At 44.8% G+C, this 23,789-nt stretch overlaps 1 protein-coding gene across 4 annotated transcripts in view; it reads left to right on the forward strand.

The window, feature by feature from the left end:
• The window catches only part of TENM3 (teneurin transmembrane protein 3), a 1,496,942-nt gene that overhangs the window by 1,469,300 nt on the left and 3,853 nt on the right, over positions 1-23,789 (forward strand). For all 4 annotated transcript variants that reach the window (XM_073902279.1, XM_073902283.1, XM_073902281.1 and 1 more), the window contains 4 exons: positions 7,401-7,576; positions 8,851-9,086; positions 16,198-16,494; positions 19,594-21,205. In XM_073902279.1, the coding sequence (XP_073758380.1) occupies positions 7,401-7,576; positions 8,851-9,086; positions 16,198-16,494; positions 19,594-21,205 (2,321 nt within the window). The remainder of the gene's footprint in view (positions 1-7,400; positions 7,577-8,850; positions 9,087-16,197; positions 16,495-19,593; positions 21,206-23,789) is intronic.

Consider the following 23,789-nt stretch of genomic DNA (forward strand, 5'->3'; position numbering starts at 1 on the left):
ACTGGGGCAGGCATGAGGCGAGAAACACTGCCCAAGGCGGGCCATTTTTAAGCTTTGTCTTAAGGATTACAAATAAGGCTAGCAAGAAGAGCTGGAATGTTCTAAGCCAGAGAAAGCCTCTACTCGGGAGGCAGGATGGCAACTTCTGGAAAGAACATATGGCCCGAGCGTAGAGCATGACACGCATGTGGGGCAGGAGGAGGGTGGGACCTGGGCAGGTGGCCGTCCCGCTCAAGTCGGGCTTGTGGTGATGTGTGCGGCGGGCCTTCCGTCCTGGGCAGACAGGGCTCCTGTGAAGGAGTTTAATGGCAATATGGTCATTCTGGTGACAACAGGAGGATGGCTTTCACGTAGAAGGGAGAGGCTAAGGGAGGGTAGTGCGGTCAGGTAGGAGACAGCGGATCCAGTTCAGAAAGGAAGGCCTGAACTTGGGCTGGGCACTGAAGGTACAGGGAAGGAGGCTGGCCCGCCGCGAGGAAATGACTAGAACTTGGTGACTGAAGGCTAGCAGAGAGGGAGAAAGCAGCCCCCTGACCTCCCCAGCTGAGGTGACTGCGTGGAAGGGAGAGGCAGGGAAGAAGCAGGGTGTGGGCAAGCCCTGAGTTCTGATTTGCAGACTATGAGTTTGAGCTTAGCATAGTGCAGTCTAGCATGTGGTCCAAAATGCCCAGGCAGAACCTGGCAGAAGCCAGGCTGGCTGGCGAAAGGCTGGGAACCTGGAAACAAAAACTCTGGCTTCCCAAGTGAGTGATTTTTTTTTTTTCCCCCAAATGACTGATTTGGCCACTTCCTCCAAACAGTGTGACCTTGGGCAAGTCACAGCACCCCTCCAAAGTGTGCCTCCACCTGTGAAATGAAAGGCTTTTTTTTTTATTTTATTTACTTATTTGTCAGAGAGAGAGCACAAGCAGGGGGAGCGGCAGACAGAGGGGGAAGCAGGCTCCCCACTGAGCAGCTGAGCAAGGAACCCAGTGCGGGGCTCGATCCCAGGACCCTGGACCATGACCTGAGCTGAAGGCAGATGCTTAACCAGCTGAGCCACCAGACATCCCGAAATGAAAGGCTTCTTAATGATCAAAACTCCCTTCCTATTTTAAAACCTCTGTGATTCTGACATTTCTCCCCAGCTTTTCACAGAGGTCCCTTCCAGGCTGATAGCAAAAAAAAAACAAAAAACAAAAAAACATTTCACCAATTACCAGTCTCCTTTCCCAAAATAGTTAGGCACGTTTCTGTCAGACCTAGTATCTTATATATGATGCTGGTGTTAGTAATAGCAACTTATAATAATAAATACATGTTATCTTTCCAAATGGGCTCCCTATTTTTTTTTAGCTTTTCCAACTGACCCTCAGTCTCCTTGTCATCGCGCAGGGCAATGCCCTTTCCCGGGTGGGTGTCTGTATTTGGCAGAACAAGGGCCAAAACACAAAAGAGGAAGACAAAAGAGAAGCGTGGCTTTGTCCCTCCGAGCACTTCCTGGCCCCATGGAGTAGATCCGGGAGGAGGAGGGCATGCACAGTTCTGTCTTACAGATTCTTTGAAGCCCAAATTTCCCTTGACATCAGCTCTCCAGCAAGCCGAGACCTGTTCTCTAAACAAATGAGTCCTGCTCATCTCAACCCTCCTCAGTCAATAAACAGAGTTGGTTTGTTTGATCCTTCTCTTAATGATGGCCAGTCCAGAATCTTCCAAACCTAAAGGGAACTAATTCTGGAATGTCCTGACTTGGATGCCTTTGTCTTGAGGCAGATGAATTTCAAAACTGGGCCGTATGTCCTTGTCACGACTCCCTGATGTGGTCATCATAACTGTGTAAGGAAAGAGGTGTCGGGTCACTTTTCTTGGATTTGATCTCTGAACGATATGTCTTGTCTGACCGTCTGTCACTAGGCTCCATGCTCAGAGAGAGGGCTGGACCAGAGAGCTGAGGAAGGAGGGGTCCATCAGGCCTCTGCCTCTCTAAACTCGTTTTCTGAGGTGTTAGAACAAGAGAAGAGTGGCTTTGTCCCGGTTTGTCACCAACAGCAAAGACCTGTGACTGAGACACAGCGTGGCAGTGTAAATAGGTCTAGCCACGTCCCCAGCCCCGTGCAGTTCTCCCCTGCTCGTCAAGATCCTCCCAACACCTGAGACAGAAACCATGTAAATTAATACTTTATGTCTTTCTTCTTTTGCATTTTCCCTGTCATTTTTGGTGATATGTAGGGAGCAGTCAACCCAGGGCCAGATGGACTCATGATTTAGGAGTTGGTTGATTGCTCTACTTTCCTGAGTGATGGAAGCATTTTACATTTTCTCTCCAGAACCTAATTTGTGCGGATTTTTTACTGATGATATTGCTACTGAAACTCAAAGAAATTACAAACTTGTCTCTGAGATAATTGTTAAAATGCCTAAACCTCAGATTCATTTCTAGAATAGGTCAATGTAAATTATTTGGCTGTTAACAGTGTTACAAATCACAGTCTTGTTATTAGGGTTCCCAGTGAGTCCACCATTAGAAGTTTAAATCAGGCTCCACTTTGCGGTTTTTGCTGTTGTGCACGCCCTTCATTTAGGAATGAGGATCGAGGAAGGATTTGTGCACCGTTTTGCTACGAGAGGGTTAGTAATTCTGCTTTCCTGCACTGAAGTGAGATAAGATGTTGTGCTACATTAGCACTGTGAAAAAAAAAAGTATTGCCATAACAGATGGCGAGATCAGGGGAGGATTTTTTTGGCCGGGGGTGTTGCTGGCTGTTAAACTATGGAAGGAAATTTGAACCTAAGGAACTCTAGTAGTTGGAAGGGAACATTCTCCCTCTGTATCAGGGGGACAGTGGGGAGCAAGGCAGGTTGGGTAAGTCTCCTTCGTAGTCATCCTTACTGTGTCACAAGCCTGAAACCAGAGGATGTGCCCTCACTAAGCAGCCCCCAGAGTGCTGGGATGGCCCCGGGAAGACAGGGAAGGGCCAGTCTTAACTCGGACTTAACTGGAACATTTATCCCCGCCAGAGGTCTCCAGAATGTCCTCAAGCCAACATCTCCTGCTGTCTTAACCTTCTCGGAGCAGGTTAAGGGCTGGAAAACCAGTTGATTAAAAGCATACATTTTTAGCTTCACTCTTCTACAGGTGAAGAGAATAAAGGTTTGGGAGAGGGGCATCGCCAACATTATATGAGTAAATACATAAGCCTGGCTCATCTTTGAGAAAGACCAGCTCAGTGTCAGGCTGAATCATAAGCCCACACTCAGCGTATGTAAGGGGTAAAGAACGAACCGCCCCCCAAAACAGCCCCACCTCTCCAGAGTGATCATTCCTTCTCTTCTCGGGTTTACTTGCTTCTCCGAAGCCCTACTCTCATTTACACAGATTTTTCTCAAAAGCAGAAGATAACTTTAGAAAACATAATATTTGACGAAAGAGGCCATTTTATGGGAAAACACGGAAGACAACAGATAATCCTGTTGTTGAGTTTTAAAGCAAGTTTTCCAGAAGGGCACATTGTCTCCACTTGAATAAATTTGCAATATCAATAGTCTATTGACATTGTGTCGGTAACAGTCTGACTCAGGCGATTTTTCTCTCAGTTGAGGAGCCACAGAAGATGTGTAAGCAGGGAAGTACTAGAATTGTGGTGTTCCAGAAGATTAATCCGCTATCTGTGACTGTGGGGAGGGGCAAGAAGACGCGTGTTTACATCGAGGGTGGCTGTGCGAATGGGAACGGAGGTATCTGAGAGATGGGGAAGGGAAAAATGGCGAGTGGGACCCTCCGTCTACAAGGGGGAGGGAGGAAATTTCACGTCAGGACGAATACAGCATTTCAACTGACAAGGGCTGAGGCTCTAACTCTCTGGGGCATTGGTCGATAATCGTGCGGCTTAGGAAACTTAAAAAGATTTAGAAGTACACCACAAAGGCTAAAACAGCAAGTCTAGGCAAAAATGCAATCAAAATTACAGACGAACAAATAAACATCAAATAAGGGCATCCCATCAGTGAAAGAGCAGAAGGTCTTGAAGAGCCTGAGGGAGTCTGTCTTTACCCAGTGAGGGTCTTTTGTGAAGAGGAGCAATCAGGAGCAAAAAGAATGTGCTGTGTTATGAATTTGAAGCTATGAGACTGAGACCAGAGGAGTGGAATGGAGAGCCTGAAGTTGATATTCTAGTCAAATTCCCTAGAGCCTATTGCATTGTAAGTTCAAAAGGCTAATAAAAGAAAGCTATGTCTGATACACAAGCTGGGCAGGGCTGGTTCCCCACCAAGGCCGAGCAACATTAACTCGAGCCACAGAGTTGTACAGAAGCAGAGAACATGTCCTGAGGCATATATTTGATGGGAAGGCCTCTTTGGTACGGAGGGTCGGAGCATTCCAGAGTACAGTTGGACATCTGCTGGTGCTTTGTTTTCTCTTCTCTTGCCGAGGTAAAGAAGGGTTCACCGGCCACTTCTGAATGTCATCCTGGACTACTTCTCTTCTCCCGGCCCTTCTCCAGAGTCCCCTGGTAATTAATGTCAGGGCCTCTCATCCATCTTGTTTTTGGTTCTCCTGACATGGGTGCTAATCTATGGGAAAAGTTTTCACTGATCCATGCTGAAATGGAAAACATAAACGATGTGGAGAATTTTTTCGCCAAGCTTTACTTACTCCTTTTAAACAACGGTCTCTCACCCCCGAAGTTAAGTCCTTTCTACCTCTGGTTTGCTTCAATGGCCTTTTCTTTATGAAAGGAAGGGGGTAACAGGTATTGCTTCTTTAGACAAAAATGCTCTGTTGGTCCCTGTTTTTTGTTTGTTTGTTTGTTTGTTTTTTCCCCTGGTTGGTAAAATTGGCAAGTCTGGGAAATGCTCGCTGCCTGACCTGTGAGGGTGACCGGGAAGGCCACACCTCTGAGGGCCCCTCCGCCCTGGCACCCGTCCTGACCTCCCTCGTGCAAGCACTTCAGCCTGCCTGCACCTTCATGTCGACCCAGCCCCTGCTCGGAAGGCACAAATTCGGGATGCTCAGGGCCCAACCAGGAAGCTGGGCCCCTAAGATGCCGGCTTACCCCCGTGTCATTCTGAGTATACCACCTACAAAGGCTACTTGTATTTGTATTTTCTGAAGAACCAAAGGCTAATAGGTTAGAGTCTGGAGGTGCGGCATCCCATGGTCTGTCCCAAATGTGCTCAGCATCCCGTGATACGGAATGCCTGCCCAGCAGGACGTGGCGCACGTGGTCAGCCGATGAAAGAGCAGAGGCAAAGGTTGCGGAAATGCTTTCTGCAGGAGGAAGGTGACGTTCCCACTTAGATTAGAATGGAGCTAGAAAACATAAGCCAGCAAACGGGTCAGAAAGGGCAGGTGACTGACGGCAGCAAGAATGAATCAGCAAAGTGCGTGCAGGTGGCTCTTCTATAAAAAGCAGTAGCCTCTGTGATTTATGGAAGGATCCTGGACCTGGGGTCCGGCGCAGGGGAGCCCCTTTACGGCCCAGTCATTGGACGCCATGAGAGCCTGATCGAGTCACTGGAGCACGGCGTGTTTTCATTTTTCCACCTGTAAAACGGGAGGGAGGTGGGGGAGAACGCGGTACTGAACTACCTTCTGTGTAGGAGCATTTCTTCAAAACACAAGAGCCTGCGAGAAATGTAAAGAGATGCCAGATTTCTGTCCAGGTGAAGATTCGGCCTGAAGCTGGTTTTGTCAATAATTCTGCCTACACAAAGCTATGCCTTGTTTGTTTCTCCACGAGCAGTAATTTCTTTTAAGGAGCAATGACAGCAGTAAACCATGTTGGATTTCTTTCATTGATGTCTTTATCTGCTAGGGGTATTTGGGTTGGTGGGGAGTGGAAGGAGGTTGCTCTTTTTATTTCAGCTCTGCCTTTTATGGGTCCAAACAATGATTACACTTAACGGTGCATTTCCTTTCTCTTTGCTTCTCCCTTGCTGGCTTGTCTCTCCTGAGTGCCCACGCGTGCCGCTGGCTAAGCCGCATGGCAGACTGTCAGATCGGGTCAGTCAGACCCTCGGTCTGACTGATGCTGTCCCCCTGGAATTAATGGGCTCACCTCCTCCCTGGGCCCAGAGCAGACATCCTCTCTCCTCCTTCCTTCCTTCCTGTCTCTACCATGCCATTGCCCTTGCTGAATCTTCTCTACCTTCATTACCTAGAATCTTCTCCTTAAGTACTAACCACAGTTTCCAAAACTACTTGTTTTACCCTCTAAAACCCTCTCTTTTTATTGTGAAGTATCATTTAAGTTCTTCTTTCTACCCCTTATTCCCTGTTGCCCCAAATTTACACCTCTTATTGGGATCGTCCCCACCTTTTTTCCCCTCTCCTGGGAACTTGCTTCGCTAAGAAGACCCTTTCTCTACCGTTCTGCGTCTGGGCTTATTTTAAGTAGGACGTGGTGCAAGTCTTCATCTCGCTTAGGCCTTTTCTTAACGAACAGCCTTGGTATCAAGCTGAAATCCGGGCTTACGTGTGCTGGAATTTGCGATCTGTTTTTTTCTTTCTTCAAACCGCCCTGTCACTTCTGAAATTTTCTCTGGTGCCACCACAAGTAGAAAAGTCACCCAAAAATCAACTCTTTATTAAAATGTTATATCAATGATGCATATTTATGATTATAGGCCAGCTTTTTAAAATATATCCTAACATTTTAATCATATGTCCCTCTTCTATTTACATGCTAAAAAAAAGTAAGTGTATAATTGGAAAAGCAACTAATCATTAATTGTCAGGAAACAGTACATCACATTTCAGTAAACATAATAAATCATCATTCAAGAGCTCACTCCTACGACGTCAGTCCAGACGAGATAGAGTATCACCACCCCGCCAACGTTTAGGTGCCATTTTACCGTTCTAAAGTACGTCAACAATGAGGAATAAGAAAGTCTTTAAATGGCTTTATTGTATTAATTTGTTGAAGATGTCACAAGCTACTACAAGAATATTTTTACTTATTGTATGCATACCATTTTACAAAGTTTCATGTATTCCTATAGCACTCCTATTCCGTGGAGGGCATAAGTTAGTAAAACTTTAAAAACTGATATAACAGTGAGTTAATTCTACTTTGTAGAAAATACCGCGAAGACTAAGGAATTTAGTATCAGTAAATATGTTCCCTTTGAAACAGCAAATTGGATGTGCAGGAGGATTTTGGTCACACTTCAGAGAAGAAGATGCTGAGGTGGAGACCTCTTCTGTTTACTCTTGCTCTCGCCGGTGAGGTTTTTCTCTTTTAAACAGGCTTTTGATTACTTCAAAGCACGTTTGAAGTCCTCACTCTGCATGGCTCATGCACAAAGGCAAATATCCTTCCAAATCTCTACAGCTGATATTGCCGCCCCTGGTATTTATATGTAAGGAGAACCTGCTGTTTGCTCTTTAACACTGAGTCGATGCCTCTTTTATGTAGCTATGACAGCGAAGGTCGTCTGACAAATGTTACATTTCCAACTGGAGTCGTCACAAACCTGCACGGGGACATGGACAAGGCCATCACGGTGGACATCGAGTCATCCAGCCGTGAAGAGGATGTCAGCATCACTTCAAATCTGTCCTCGATCGACTCCTTCTACACCATGGTTCAAGGTAAACATGAAAGCCTAATTTGGGACAGGTAACCTTAAATGCCACTAGCACCCCCCATAGGATGTGGTGACCCATGTTCTAAGATGAGCCAGAAAAGGGAGGGTGAAAACATAAACCTCTAGAGATGTTGGTGAAACAGCCCCGTGTCTATAGGTACTGTTTGTTTTGTGATATCTATGTATCTTAGATCACGTAACGTATACTCCAGCTTCCAAAAGCAACTTCACTGCAGCTCTTCACGTGCATCATCAGACCCTTTGTGAGTCATCTGCTGCAGTTTTGGGGAGTGGGTCCTTTTCAGGGCCATGGAACTACAGTCATTTGAGACAGAGCATGTTCTGAGTCCGCACATGATGCTGCATTTCAGTCCACATATGATGTGATCCCTGGAAATTTGACACCAAATTCTGCGTGCCCGTTTATGTAATAGCTGGGCTTTTTTTTTTTTTTTCCCATTCAGTCCATATCCAATATATTCGTGGCGGAACCTCCTGCCATATTCCTTTTTGACATAATCTTGGAAAAGCCTGTTTACCGTGACAGTTGCAATTGTTGAGGTCACAACTCTAAGAATAATTACCAAATCTGAGTTAAGCTTCAGCTTCTTTGATTCATTATTTTTACCAGTTCTCTCAAGTAATCTCTGCAATCATCTAAAATTAATATTGCTTGAATTCCTTTCTTCCCCAAATGGTCCGATATCATTGAAAAATTTTAATTTGAGGCAATAGCCTATAATGCAAGAGGGGGTTTTTTACAAAATAGAAGATGGCTTGCTTTTGTAAAAGTCCAGTTTCAGGGAAATATCGTCTTATCTTTTTGGTATGCAACGTATGGATATGAAATCTTTGCAAAAGATTTTAAATAAGGGAGGGATGGGTGTAGGGGAGGGGGGTTCTTCTGAGACCCTGGCAGGGACTGCCGCGACACACCAGCCTCCCAAGGGAGCACGTACGTGGCTCTTGGCAGAGCCTTCCTGGCACATCTGTGGAGAATGACCCTTCATGCATTCCATCAGGCAAACGAGAAAAAGAAATCTCAAGTGGAGAAGGATTTTAAATTCCCCTGAAGCCTGCCTTTACTATCCAGCACGAAACGCCAGAAATCAAAGTTGTCGTGATATGTTTTAAAAGGACAGCATTCGGTACTTTTTGTTTCCCTATACATGGAGTTCGGTCAACATTTTAAGAAATGTGTATCACTTCCAACTGCACGGACCAACCGAGTGTTTAATCCATATCTGTAGTTCCTGTTTTCGGCTCCTTGTCTTTCAGATCAGTTAAGAAACAGCTATCAGATCGGTTATGATGGCTCCCTTAGAATCATCTACGCCAGTGGCCTCGATTCACACTACCAGACGGAGCCCCACGTTCTGGCCGGCACGGCTAATCCGACGGTTGCCAAAAGAAACATGAGTCTTCCTGGTGAAAACGGTCAAAATTTGGTCGAGTGGAGGTTCCGGAAAGAGCAAGCCCAAGGAAAAGTCAACGTCTTTGGTCGGAAGCTTCGGGTAAGCCAGTGTCAGAGAGTAGGCGACGGCCACCCAGCCGTCCGTGTCCCCAAGGGGGTGCCTAGCGCTCATCCCCTCCTCATCCTCATCTGCCCAGAACCACATGCAGGGCGGCACCTTCCCTGCCTGCACGAGGTGTAGCCAGCCGTCAGGCCATTAGGTCATTCTTAGTAGAAGCCAACTGTTGGAGAAAAGCTTTTCCTCGGTGTGCCTGTGGTTAAAAATCAGTTCTTCCTTGAGAAATCAGGCAGTTGCATGGAGCACAATCCCAACTAGCCTGGATGTCAGTCCATTGTTGTTTTACTAATATTATCTTGATCATCTTATACTTTTCCTTTAGCCACTCGGTAAAGATTGATGGCTTCCTAATGGGATGAGGATAAATAAGAGCTTAAATATTGAAAGTTTTCCAAATCATAAAGAGATGGGCTGGACATTGAAAAGCGGATTCTTTCTTTGCATTCTCAATATTTTTAGCGTATAGCGAATATATTCACGTGGAAGAATATCAGTGGCAGAACCTAAGTGCTGCCTCCTCGCTATTGATTTATATTGTCTTTATGAGAAATGCAATGATGTTTCTGATTATGCTAGTGTAATTGATCTTTGCAAAATGTTCTCCACCTTACCTTGTTGGGTGTTTTTTATTTTCCCCTCCCTCCCATTGTGAACCAAATATATCGAGAAAGCAAGCTGTGATTTATGACAGCTGTTTGGTAGAGACAACATAGATAGGTACTAAAACACAGGTTACACGAAACCACCTTCAGACACTGTAAACTGAACCTGGCTCATTCTTTCTATTAGCAAACAGATTTTAGTTTATCAGATGAATGGAGACAACTGTTCCTAAAAATACTTCCCCTTGCCATTTAAAAAGACTGAAAGTCAAGGAAAGAGAACAGAACATGGAGCATACCATTAATGTCCTTTTTCCTGCACCAAAAATGGTTAAATTATTATTATAAGAGGCCCACATGATTTACTTTGACAATCCTTGAGGGAGTAAGAAACAGCTACTATATATTATCTCTGGCTATTTCCAAGAAACAGAAATAAAGGAATAAAGGATCAGTGGATCACATACAGCCAGTATCCAACTTACAGGTTACATTCTGATGTCACTTCAATTTCAAGGCAGGCGTTTGGGACTCTAAATACATGACCTTCTGGAACCAGTGCTGTATGCTCCCACCTCCCCCATCTCCCAGGCTGCGGGAGCCAGGATGCCCTAACTCCAAGCCACCTGGCTCCGGAATTGTGGCAGGCAGGAGCTAGGGGACACTGGAGAGGGGGGCTTGTTTAGAGAGAGAAGTGAGGAGGAAAAGCAAGAGAACCTAGAGGGAAGAGCACAGTAGAGGTGAAGGTAAAGTGACAGGAGAGGAAGCCAGCTCCTGATTTGCTTCCGGTCCCTTTCCTAGGGTTGGCCTGTTGACCGAGTAGACTCCAGCTCCCCCGCCTTTCCCACTCCTGAACCTAGGAATCAGTGGTGGCTGCCCCCATCTACTACTTCTTTCCAGGACCCCTGCTTCCTTGGGCCATTGCAATCTGGAAGCTAGTTCACAGGCTCTATCTTATCCAGCTCTCCCTATAATGGGCATGGTGTACATGGACACGTGTGCTTGTGCACGCACACGCACAGAGTCACACCTACCCTCAGACACAGGACTTCCTTCACCAAAAGATACAAAGATGCTGCTCACATTTGTGCTCCTCATTCCACATACCAGAGAAGACACAGCACTAACTAGAATTCCAAAAACGAGGGTTCTAGATCAGGCTCCACTTTTTGCTAATAATAAACCTTATGGGAAAATCATAACATGTCTGAAACCTGTTTCCTTATGTATATCATGATAATCCATATAGAATATAAGTAATATATTATCAAGATAATATCATAACATTATGACATTATAACATAGACATTATATAGGTCATTGACATACACTTCATAGCATAGACAATTCACTGGATACAGATAACGGATAAATACAGTTTTACCCTGCCCTGCCTCCACGTCACACAATTGTTACAGAATCAAATGAGACAATGTGAAAGTACTCTACAAATAAAAGGCATGATTATATATTCCCTAACCCTAACCCCGAGACTCTCTACCACATAGGCATACGTTAGGCATTTATATCCACGCAGCAGGTAAATAAGAGAGAGCCCTTTAGCACACTGGTTAGGAGAACAAGGGAAGAGTGTGGGACACGCTTTGCCCGGAAACTGGCCGCAGAATATGCTGCCTTCTCTTCTTTGAGACAAGCTCTGTCTAAGCGTGTCCTCTGTTTCTTTGTAACATGGCTTTTCTAGGCATAAAAAGAAATCAGGAAGAGTAGAGGAAAAGATGAAATCCTATCTTGCGTCTCTGGTTCTCTGCCTGATTCAAAATGAAGCAGATACCTCACTCTGGGGGAAGAAAAGACAAGAGCGCACAAGCATGGGTGTTAGTTTCTTCTAAATAGTGGGCCCACCACAATGGCCTTGGCAAGTCGCTTCAGAGAATGCCCTGTTTTTAAAGTAGCCTGTTCAGCCACACTGGGAGGAGATTTCCAGCTGATAGGTGTGATTGCTCTCATAGAGACAGTGCCAAGATCACAAGGGAGGGTTTCTTTCTTTTAAGATAAGATTGGATGTGCCGGCTCTGACTGTTAATTTCATTCCTCTGTGGTTCTAAGGGAGAAATTCTAGGGAGAGAGTGACGATAGGAAAACCTGGCTTAGACTGGACCGGACGGAGTCTGCCAAAATAGGGAAGAGAAGTGAAGGGTGGGGGGGTGGGGGAAGGACCAAAGGCCCCCGAGGCACACTGGATCGGTACTCACCTGCTTCCCACCCTTCCCTGAAACAGAACATTCCCTCGCTTACCTTTCATTATTTCCTAGCAGAAACTTCTTTTCATTCTTAAGGTATTTGCCTAAATTCAGCAAGCTGCCTGACACAGAGTGGGTCCTCAAATATTTATTCAGTGAATGAATGAGGAAAAGCCAGTCTTAAAATATGGATTATCTCACTGCATCTAGATCCAAGGGAGAAGCTGTATGGATAGCACATCCTTGCAAATGTTTGACTGCTATACACAAACGTAACTCTTAAGTAGATGACATATCTATAAGAGAACACCAGATATTGTAGTTTAACGTTTTTTAAAGCAAAGAGTAGAAAAGGGAAACTAACAAGGAACTAGCAACATGGAAAGCATTTGCTCTGAAACGTGCATTAAGGAGAAAGGGAAATACAGTCAGGAGTCACAAGCAAATGAAATGGTGAGAGATGTGGGAAAGCATTGCAAACTAAAGATTAGATATTTCCAGAGCTCACTTGTTTGTGGCTAAGTTGGAAAAAAAAAAAAAAACGACACAGGCATAAAAATTTCTTGTCTTTCTCTTATGTTTGGTAAATATTCCTCATTTTTTGTCTGTGATGGACTTTGGAACCAGTCTTTCATCAGTTATAAAAAAAAAAAAACTGCTATGGTATTCTGAAAAGAAAGATGTATCTTCTAAACTTTCCCAGAATTCAGATGCTTACAGGAAAAAAAGTTAGTGAATCACTTAAAAAAAACAGTTCTCAAAATTTGAAAGCCAAAAGTGTGTTTTAAAGGCCTACACGCATATGATAGCATACTTGAAGCTCATTCTGCGAGTCACGTTCGCGTGCTGTGCTGTTCCTCACTCGGAGCCGAGCGGCGCAGCCCAGAGTGGGATGGTGCCATGCTGTTAGCCCTGGCTGACATGCAGAGAGACACAAAACCGTCTGCAACCAGCTGATGTTCCAACAGGGACACAGGGGAGTCGTGATGTTGTCACCGAGTGTACTGGGTAATGAGACAGCCCTTCCTCACTTCCCTCCATAACATTCCAGATACATGAATATAATCTGATGGTGCTTGATGTCTTTAAACATAAAGGCGTTGTTTAACATCTTTATACCTTAGTTTTTCAAGCATTCTGGAGGGAAGATGATCACTACCCCCGTTCCCATATCCAAGGGATGCTGTGATCTCCTCAGTCACGCTAGACATGATCTTTGAAAATAGGGACTTTCCATGCTTGCTTAAAAGAAATGCTGTATATCACAAAGGACTTCATGGTGATCTCTTCTCCAAACACAACATTTGGGTTCATTTTTATATAGCTGGAGGTACAGTAATGATCTAAGGTTTTTCATCTTAGATGAACTATTCAATTTGAATTGATATTTTTTATATTAAAACTATTCATTTAAAAGGCCACTGGAACATGGAACAATGCCGGGCCTTTATGATTGTCCAAAAAAAAAAAAAAAGCGGTAGAAGCGTTGCCATAATTTCGTAAAGGTAGAGTTAAGTAGGACTGTGTCCTAGAATGGAAATGTCCCTTGACTTCTGCACTTTGTTTATAATACCCGAAGGAGAAAGTTTGGGTGTGTATGGGAAGAACAGAGGAAACAAAAGGTCTATTCGTATCTTTTGAAATCTTACATATTCAGTAACAATGACTGGTATCTGGAAACAATCCGAAAATGGTTGAAACCTTAGCTCATTGGGAATGTGGGGGGAAATAGCCACATGCTAATTCTTTCCTCATTGCTCTGATCTGAGGACGCAAGAAAGGCATTGCACCGCGTTTGTCTGGATAAAAAGGAAAATTGAAACTTGTACCCAGATGTTCAGTATCCCAACGCTTCTAGATGTTTCCATATGGCGGCATGTTGGGTACGGTGGCACACACAGCTACTACCACATGATTGTCTCCCGGATGCTTTGGTGTTGCGTAGCCGCATCCACGGACCAGAGGAAGAAGAGGGCGGCAGGGTGCAGGCGGTGGGAAGAAGGGGCCCCGCGCTGCTCTCTGCCCAGCTCCCTTTGATACGCACACAGTCGGAGCAGGCCTGCAGTCCAGTCTGCCATCCAGATTGCTCATGCTCTAACCAGAGGCAGCACTGCAGAGAGCAAGTGTGGTTAAGGAAGGCAATAAAGAATTGAAGTACAAATTAAAATGAATACAAAGTAAAATGCAAACAGATGGGGCAGTCCTGCAGGCTGCACAGTCCTTGGAAACTGCACAGGCAGTCCGACGGGGCTGGCTCCAGCCTGGAATTACCTAGAGAAGGAGAAAAGAGGGCAAACCTAAACATTCAGAGGTGGTGGTTTTGTTTGGTTTTTCTTTTAAATCACAATTGGAGAAATACGTCCAAGAACCATAAGAAACCATTTAAATCGTGCAAAACCTCATCCTAAGGTATCAAAAATTTTGTGCCAAGATAAGCTGAAGAAGAGCTGGATCCTGCCAGTTGACTGTTGAGTTCATCTGATGGCAAATCAAATCTTCCTACAGGCTTTAAAGTAGGTATTTGTAATATTAGCCAGCAGCTTCTCTTTGGGGTCCGCAAAGCATTCTGCAAGCCTAACCTCGTGAAGTTCCCCAGAATTCACATAAGGCAGGGACTAACATGCAGGCGTTTCCACATGGGAGAACGGAAGCCCTGAAAGCCTCTAGCTGGCCTGGCAGAATTCAGTCAGATCGCTGACAGAGCCTACAGCCTCTCACCCGAGCACCTCACAGATGGACAGACAGCTTCAGAGGCGCCAAAGCCCAAAGTCATGCTGCCTCTAGACCCTGTTAGGTAAGGAGATGGGGCTCCTTGAGTCCTGGGCTCCTCCCCGCAGCGCACCCACATGCACACACACATGCATGTCTTACACAACAGACTCTGCTGTGGCAACCAGCTGGATCTGCAAGGACGGAACCGGAACATTAAGATCTCCGGATTGCCCTCCAGGGCTCTACCCTTTCTCAGTTTCTGTGCCCTGTCTGTCTGGGTACTTTTTTGCCTCCAACATCACCTAGTTCACTCCGTGGACTTTCTAGTAAACCTTTCCATACCTTTCCAGGGACATTACGGTACTCCCCTTGAACCGCTGATTGGAAAAGTTTAAGCTTGAAGAGTATCTTTTCATGGGGCTTGGTTAATGTCAATAATGGAATGCACAGATGAGTTTTATCCCAGAGTTTACATAAATACACATGCATATTGTATGTGCACATACACGTCGGTGTGGATGTCGGTGCGGAAGTGGTGTGTGTGCTTATGTGTGTCTAACTGATCAGCTGCAGCTGTCCACTTCGAAAGTTCTAGCTAAGACATGCTCATGTAAAATTCAGATTTTCCTGTTTAATGTTTAAAACAGTCCAGTAGTCGATGCAGATTTTTGGTATATCCAGGCTATCACCGTCCGAAAGCTTCTGTCTTGCTACAGAAAATCCACTCTTCGGGGGTCCTCAGTACGCTGCAGACTGTTTCTAAAGTAGAGTGTAACCACGGCCACATTTCCTTTGCAGTAACAAGTGCTGGTCTGTATGAGCCTTGGATCCCAGACAGTAATAGCCAAATGTAGTCAGAGATTCTGGACATGGCACAGAGCCACACGGAGACCCAATTACAACAACATCGTGCTAGATCTGTACCCTAAGCATAATTGTCGGACCCTGTAGATGCGGGAGTGAAACATCTGAGGTCCCTGCCAGTTAACCAGAAGTTATTAAAGGGAAAGGCATTCTAAAAACTTGTGACATTTCAGCATGGGGCCAAAAGCAATGATCATGTTTGTAACCTCCTGCTATTTAGACTCATTAATAATTTACTGTAATGTAGGTTCCAACTTCTACTTAACTGTTCTTCAAAGGGCCAGAGTCACATTTACTGCTTTTATTTAATAGAGCCATGATTAATCTACTAAGCAGTTGTTTTCCAGTGTCTTACAGAGGGAGGGGCTCTGAGTAAGTTACAGTGATGTCATGTTGACCACCTTCATATCTTCTGAACAAACTTTAAAGCAAATACATTTTGGTATTTTTCTCATCAGTTGCTTAAGTTTGCATTTAATTGAAGAGGTTTTGAACAAATGCCAGGCTTCTCTTTCTGCTTAATGAAACCTTTTAAAGGAGCTGTTAATCTACTACCTTGCACTTGTACCCAAGAAGTTGCTAAATTAATTTACTGACAAAGAGAATCAATCATCATAAATGGTGTTTAAACAATAGCAGGGCCTCTGAAGAGTAATAAGGGACTGGCGTTGGAATAGGATGATTCATGTTATCATCCTGTTTGTGTTGTAACAGGTTAACGGCAGAAACCTCCTTTCAGTTGACTTTGATCGAACAACAAAGACAGAAAAGATCTACGATGACCACCGTAAATTCCTGCTGAGGATCGCCTATGACACGTCAGGGCACCCGACTCTCTGGCTGCCCAGCAGCAAGCTGATGGCAGTTAATGTCACCTACTCGTCCACCGGCCAGATTGCCAGTGTGCAACGGGGAACGACGAGCGAGAAAGTGGATTACGATGGCCAGGGGAGGGTCGTATCTCGGGTCTTTGCCGACGGTAAAACCTGGAGCTACACATACTTGGACAAGGTATGCCTGCACGGTGAGAGTCAGAGGAGGGAGCCATGATCAGTATTTTTCAGCAGTCACGCAGGGCACTGTGGGGGAGGAGAACGGGGGGCATGTGACGGGGCTCCATTTATTATTCTAAGTATCAACATGCAAGTGGCACTGGTACAGCGGGTGATGAATTTCTGCATTAGCAAAGTAGTTTCTCCTTAGTTAAGTTCTACTACCTGAGACCCTTGTAAGTGATTTATGCCGCAAACAAACAAGCAGTAACGCTGTCCACCTGCCAAGTTTCTACATCGACAACATTCACAAATTAGACCTTGAGCATGTAAGTCATTAGTAAATAACCTCCATGCTAGCTCTTTCATTTAAGAAGGAGCCTTACGTCAGCACAGCGGGAGCTGTGAGTGTTGCACTCTCGCTGGCAGAGCTTCAACATAACCGTAAAAAGCATGGAGATCCTATTTATGCATATTTTTAACCAAAAGAGGCTATTTTTAAGGAAGCCACGTTTCAGGCACTCTGTGGCATCTCTCCTTTCTTGTGCACATAAAAGGTGTAAGCATCCCCGCTTAGGCTTTCCCCCATCCTTAAGCACTAGGCACGATACCTTAAAGTTACCCGTGTGCAAAATCCTTGGTCGTACTCTGGGAGGTTTGGGATGGTGACTGTGGTCCCGAGGGATGAAAGCAACAGAAAAGGGACAGGGAACCGGCCACCTCCCTGCACTTCCCTTCTGAAAAAAACAGAACCCGCCAAAGAGCATATTCGTGGAACGTTTCATTTGCCCTTGAGACAAGCATCAGCCCTAGGGAGGGGTTCTGTTTTGAGCCCCAGTGCCTGTCGCACCTCAGAGCATGCCACCACCAGGCAGGCAGCAACCCAAGTTACAAACACAGCAGTTACTGCCTCCAGCCTTACGTGCATCGGTCAGAGTGACCTGTCACCCAGAACACAAGTCCGCGCCACTGTCACTCACACTGTCGTCCTCACTCACCTCACACTGTCTTGTTCTTCACGAGAGGCCTTCTGCACAACTCCTCAGTCTACATCTCGCCCCACTGCCTGGCAGTCATCCCGTCTACATCTAGACGGCCTCGACACGGTCTAGCCTTCCAGAGAACCAGCGTCAGGTTCAGAGCTCACCACGGATGCCTCCCAACTCTGAAATGCTTCCCCTACTTGCCAGTCTCTTCTCTCACAAACCTGCTCATCTGCTCTCCTTCGAAGAGACTCAACCCTTGAGACAGTGGACCGGCCCACTGGGTGACAGTTCCCCTCCACACTAATCATCACAGTCGACAGTTACTCTACTGGTGATTTGATGAGAGACCACAGAGGAAGCCCTCCTACACACATCCCTTCCTGGGAGCAAGTCCTCATGCCCGGAAAACACTTCACCCTCCAACCTAACAAGCCCCAAGACAACTTCCTCCCAAAGAAACTGGGAGTGGGTCCCCACTTCATCCTGGAACACTTTTCCCAATGTAAATTAAGTGCATTACAGAGAAGTGTAACAAATACCAAGACCTTAAAAACTGACAGTAGTGATCATAATGTCATGGGAAATTGTTTAAAAGGAGACAAAGAGCATGTCATTAATAAGAGCCACTACCAGCAGTAACTGAGGTCACATTCATATATCAGTGGGGATGAGAAAAGCCAGTATTTTCATCATCTCTCCCAAATCCCTAAAATCCACCAAACCATTTCCATTTCCTTGCTAGGATAGGCACACTAAACCAAAACCTGTTCATAGCAGAAGTAGTAATATTTTATTATCATCAGATGTGATTTTAAATGACTACACAACTAGGTACTAATTCCCGTGAATTCAGCAATAATCCAAGCCTTCCTTGGCACAGTGCAAACTATTAGGAACAATTCACAAGACATCTCCTACACAGCCAGCAGACAAAGACTGCCCCTAGATATGCCCACAGAGGAAACTGCAGAACCTGGCTTGCAGGCTGCTTTCAAAGATGGTGGACGGTAAAGAGAAAGGGAACGAGCCTTGGACAAGGGATTATGTGTTTCTTTGGCAAAAGCAAAGCATACGTCCCAGGAGGGCACCTAACACACGCATCCTTCCTGATCTGCCATCACTGCGTTTGGTCTAACAGGGTTTGGGAGAAGCTTCCTCATAGGAGAGAATCACCCATGCTCTGTATTACTATTGAGCTGTATTATTCACTATTGAGCCTCAGGGTTGAGCTTCTCATGCTGGCCTAATAAATGATTGTCTTGTGTCTTTCTGCAATTACTTGCAAAATAAGCAGAACTCATTTTAATTTATATATTTATTCACCGCGTTATTTAGCACCAAAGTAGAACGTAGCCCAGAAACCTTCTTACAGCAGCTGAGACACAAATCAGACTTGGTACTCGCTAAAGGAAATGTCAAAATGTAGATTTTATTGTCATTCCAGATGACAGGTAAGAATTTGCAAACAAACAAACAAAACCCATACCTGGATCCATATTTCAATTAAGGGCCTTTACAACTCTCATTCACCGTGTGATTTAGCAATGTTTGTTGACGTTGATGCTTTATACACACATTATCCATTTTTGACTAATTTTATGTCTCGTCTTCATAAAGTAGTATTTTGAATGCTTTGCTCCTCCCCCACATGCACTGGAAATTAAAACATGATTTGAGTGGCTCTTCAGTCAAATGAGGGGGAAAAGCCACCTTCCTAAATAATTGCTAATTATGGATAGGATTGCTTTTCCCATATGCTGTTTTCTCCTTGAAATATTGTCTTTAAAGCAGCTTTGCCCGTGCCTGTATCATGACTTACCCACATCCATCGACAATCTGCTGCTTGGCTGTGAATGCCTAGAAAAAGAATGGTACAATCATGACAAGTGGCACATTATGAATCTTGAGCCACTAACTGCAGAACCCCTCACAATGAAGCATCCAAGCAAATTAGGCAGGGAATCGTTAACATGTAAGGTCAAGGATAACTCAATTAAAACGAAAATAATTTTCTCAAGCAAAATGTTTCTGTATACGTGTGGTCACTGGATCTACTTTTGCCCCCCCCCCCCCCCCCCCCCCCCCCCCCCCCCCCCCCCCACATATTGAACAACAGTCTGTTCTCTTTCCAGTCCATGGTCCTCCTGCTTCACAGCCAGAGGCAGTACATCTTCGAATACGACATGTGGGACCGGCTGTCTGCCATCACCATGCCCAGTGTGGCTCGCCACACCATGCAGACCATCCGGTCCATCGGCTACTACCGCAACATTTACAACCCCCCCGAGAGCAACGCCTCTGTCATCACGGACTACAACGAAGAGGGGCTGCTTCTGCAGACGGCCTTCTTGGGGACCAGCCGGAGGGTCTTGTTCAAGTACAGAAGGCAGACCAGGCTCTCCGAGATTCTATATGATAGCACAAGAGTCAGTTTTACCTATGACGAAACAGCGGGAGTCCTCAAAACGGTAAACCTCCAGAGCGATGGTTTTATTTGCACCATTAGATACAGGCAAATTGGCCCCCTGATTGACAGACAGATTTTCCGCTTTAGTGAGGATGGGATGGTAAATGCGAGATTTGACTATAGCTATGACAACAGCTTTCGAGTGACCAGCATGCAGGGTGTCATCAATGAAACGCCACTGCCCATTGATCTCTATCAGTTTGATGACATTTCTGGCAAAGTTGAACAGTTTGGAAAATTTGGAGTTATATATTATGATATTAACCAGATCATTTCCACAGCTGTAATGACTTATACGAAGCACTTTGATGCCCATGGCCGCATCAAGGAAATTCAGTATGAGATATTCAGGTCACTCATGTACTGGATTACAATTCAATATGATAACATGGGCCGGGTAACCAAAAGAGAAATCAAAATAGGGCCCTTTGCCAACACAACTAAATATGGTTACGAATATGATGTTGATGGACAGCTCCAAACAGTTTATCTAAATGAAAAGATCATGTGGCGTTACAACTATGACCTGAATGGAAACCTCCATTTACTGAACCCGAGTAACAGTGCCCGTCTGACACCTCTTCGCTATGACCTGCGAGACAGGATCACCCGCCTCGGGGATGTTCAGTATCGGTTGGATGAAGATGGGTTTCTGCGTCAAAGAGGCACAGAGATCTTCGAGTACAGCTCCAAGGGGCTTCTGACTCGGGTTTACAGTAAGGGCAGTGGCTGGACAGTGATTTATCGGTACGACGGCCTGGGAAGGCGCGTATCTAGCAAAACCAGTCTGGGACAGCACCTGCAGTTTTTTTATGCTGACTTAACTTATCCCACGAGGATTACTCATGTGTACAACCATTCGAGTTCAGAAATTACTTCTCTCTATTATGATCTCCAGGGACATCTCTTTGCCATGGAAATCAGCAGTGGGGATGAATTCTACATTGCGTCAGATAACACAGGGACACCGTTGGCTGTTTTCAGTAGCAATGGGCTTATGCTAAAACAGATTCAGTATACTGCATACGGTGAAATCTATTTTGACTCCAATGTTGACTTTCAACTGGTAATTGGATTTCATGGTGGCTTATATGACCCACTCACGAAATTAATCCACTTTGGAGAAAGAGATTATGATATTTTGGCAGGACGATGGACAACACCTGACATAGAAATCTGGAAAAGAATTGGGAAGGACCCAGCTCCTTTTAACCTCTATATGTTTAGGAATAACAATCCCGCAAGCAAAATCCATGATGTGAAAGATTACATCACAGGTAAGCAGGTTTTGGGTTTTTTTTTTTTTCCTTTCCAAATGCTGAATTACTTTAATCCTTATATGAGTACACACAATAATGGGAGTTGCTTTCTTTAGCCTTACACTTTACTCTTGCAAAATCAAATGCCTAGCCTTTTAAATGTGTTTATTTCTCTATGGAACCATAGAGAAACCAGAAAGGGAAACTGAGGCATAGTTTGTTACTTCCTATTCTGTCTCCAATGCCCAAGGCCACAAGTTTCTGAAATGACATGGAATCCAGTCACTTAAGGAAGGGAGGTAACATGGGGGTGTGGAAAACAGGATGAACTTGGGAGTCCCCAAATTGGAACTCCGATCCCAACCCCTCTCCTGTAAGTCATGTGGCTTTAGAGACAAGTCACAATTTTTTTTTTAATCTGTTCCCTTAACCGTGAAATGGGGAGAATAATGCCTCCCTTAATGGTATAAAATATGTGCAATTCTGCTTTAATTACTAACTCCCTTACAAATGTGTAACATTGGTTTTTCTTTTATACGCGTGTGAAGTTCTAATGGAGGAATCGTGAAACACGGCAAAGTGCGATTCACCATCTCATTCCCGGGATGTTAAACTCTCCACCACCATCACCTCAGGACAATAAAGGAACAGTTTCTCCCACCACCTGCTCAGTCAGCGGATCCTGTTTCTGTTTTCACTACTGTCTTTGTGCTATTTGAGGCAGTCCGTGCATGGTTGCACTACTAATAGACACACACAAATTTTTCTGCCAGTAGGGGATAGTAAGATCTTTCCAGGTTTCGGGCATGATCTGATTGAAACATCTCATCCCACTTCTGCCACCACAAAACCACCAGGATGAGAGAGACACAGTCTTTGCAAGCACTGCTCTGGCTCACTTCAGTTTCTGACTTCTCCACTCATCTTCCACTGCATGGATTCTGAATCCTTCTGCCCCCACCTTCCTTTCCTGAATTACACTACCACATGAACCTCTCTACCACATGTATGCTTCTTGGAGGAAGGTTCTTTCCTGTTTTCTTTTTTGTTGTTGTTTTTGGTTTGGTTTGGGGTTCTCTGTTTTGTTTTGGCTTGTGTTAGGGCCTCCTTCAAGCTGTCTCTTTTCTTACTCAATATTTGAGGCATAGTGAAATGCCTGTTTTCTCAGTTCTTGGTACAACTCTCAAAACGCTGCCCCCTGTTCATTTCACATCTGCTTCCTGCTTTCCCAGACTGCCAAAAGCTTGTCATAGCTCTCCTCCACGTGAACCAGCTGAAACTTGCTTCTTTCACAATCCTGGTTCAGCAACACCCTCATGGTGTTCTCCTTCAGCTTACTCAATACACATCGGCATCTGAGTCCCGTTATTTTGGCAATGCTTTTCAATACTTAAGACCCTGTGATCTTTTTATTCTTTTACTATTACACAGACATTGTTCATAGTAGGAGAACCTTTGCCCCCGACACTGCCATTCAGGAGAATTTTCTCCAAAACATAAGACCCTCCGTAATCTCTTATGTACTCACACACACACACATGCACACCCCAAAAAAGTATCGCTCTCTATTCTATGTGATGAACTTGGGATTTCTCTCTCCCACCACCACCACCACCCCTCCTTTTAAAAAGGGAGAATACCATTGCTTCTATAGCCATATGACGTTTGGACAAAGGACCTGCCAGCCTGGTGATGAGGTGAAGTTTGTGCCCTAGAGGAGGAAATAGGAAGCAAGTGGCTCTCCATCATTCTGACAAGCAGTTTACCACTGGTTATTTAAGAGGTGTTGACAGGGCTGCCTGAAAGGTGGGAAAGCCCACAGCTCCTGAATCCATCCTTCCCTAGCAGTGTGGACTGCAGGGAATGCCATAGCAGCAGTTTCTGAAAAACATCAAAAGAGAGATGGAACAGCATAAAATATATGAGGTGAAATGCAATTTCAAATTTTCCAGCAATGTGCTTAATATATAAAATAATCTACACCCAACTGTACTCATAAAGCTGCAAGCCTGCTGAGTCGTTCTGTAACATTATAACCTCCAGAATAGAATAAAAGCCTTATTCTGCGCTTAATGGCTTTTGGAGTCACATGGCAATATTTTAAAATACCATTTTAAAGGTTTCCAGGTTCTCTCCCCAAAAAGTTCGCCCCCACCTGTGCACAAGTGAGCCTTTGAAGTCATAGCTGATGGTAATCAGAACTTTTGTGCCCTTGGCCAGTTCTGCCAGTTTTCAGCATTAATCTTTGATTAAGAATCAACTCTTGATTTTAATTCTCTCAATTTAGGGTTTTTATTAATAGAAAATGGGTTGTGGAAGCTGCATATCCTTGGGCAATCACTTTTGAAAGCTAATAACACACAACTTCTATTTAAGACCAGTCTTGACTACCAATTCCCTTTGTTTACCTCAACTGTGGCTCTTTCATGCTGCTGTGCATTGTTATTACCCCTGTTTACCACTTACTTTTAGCACAGGATGCACCCCCGCACGTGTGACAGTTTATGCAGTCTCAGTGAGCAGCTATCGGACTGTGTTTTCCATAGCCCTTGCCATAGCTCCATTATGGAGGCTAGCGGCTTCAAGTCCGCGAATAGGGAAT

Source organism: Callorhinus ursinus, unplaced genomic scaffold (genome assembly GCF_003265705.2).
Source record: "Callorhinus ursinus isolate GAN/ISIS: 27379988/994484 unplaced genomic scaffold, GSC_fseal_2.0 scaffold17, whole genome shotgun sequence".
In the NCBI taxonomy this organism is placed as follows: Eukaryota; Metazoa; Chordata; class Mammalia; order Carnivora; family Otariidae; genus Callorhinus; species Callorhinus ursinus.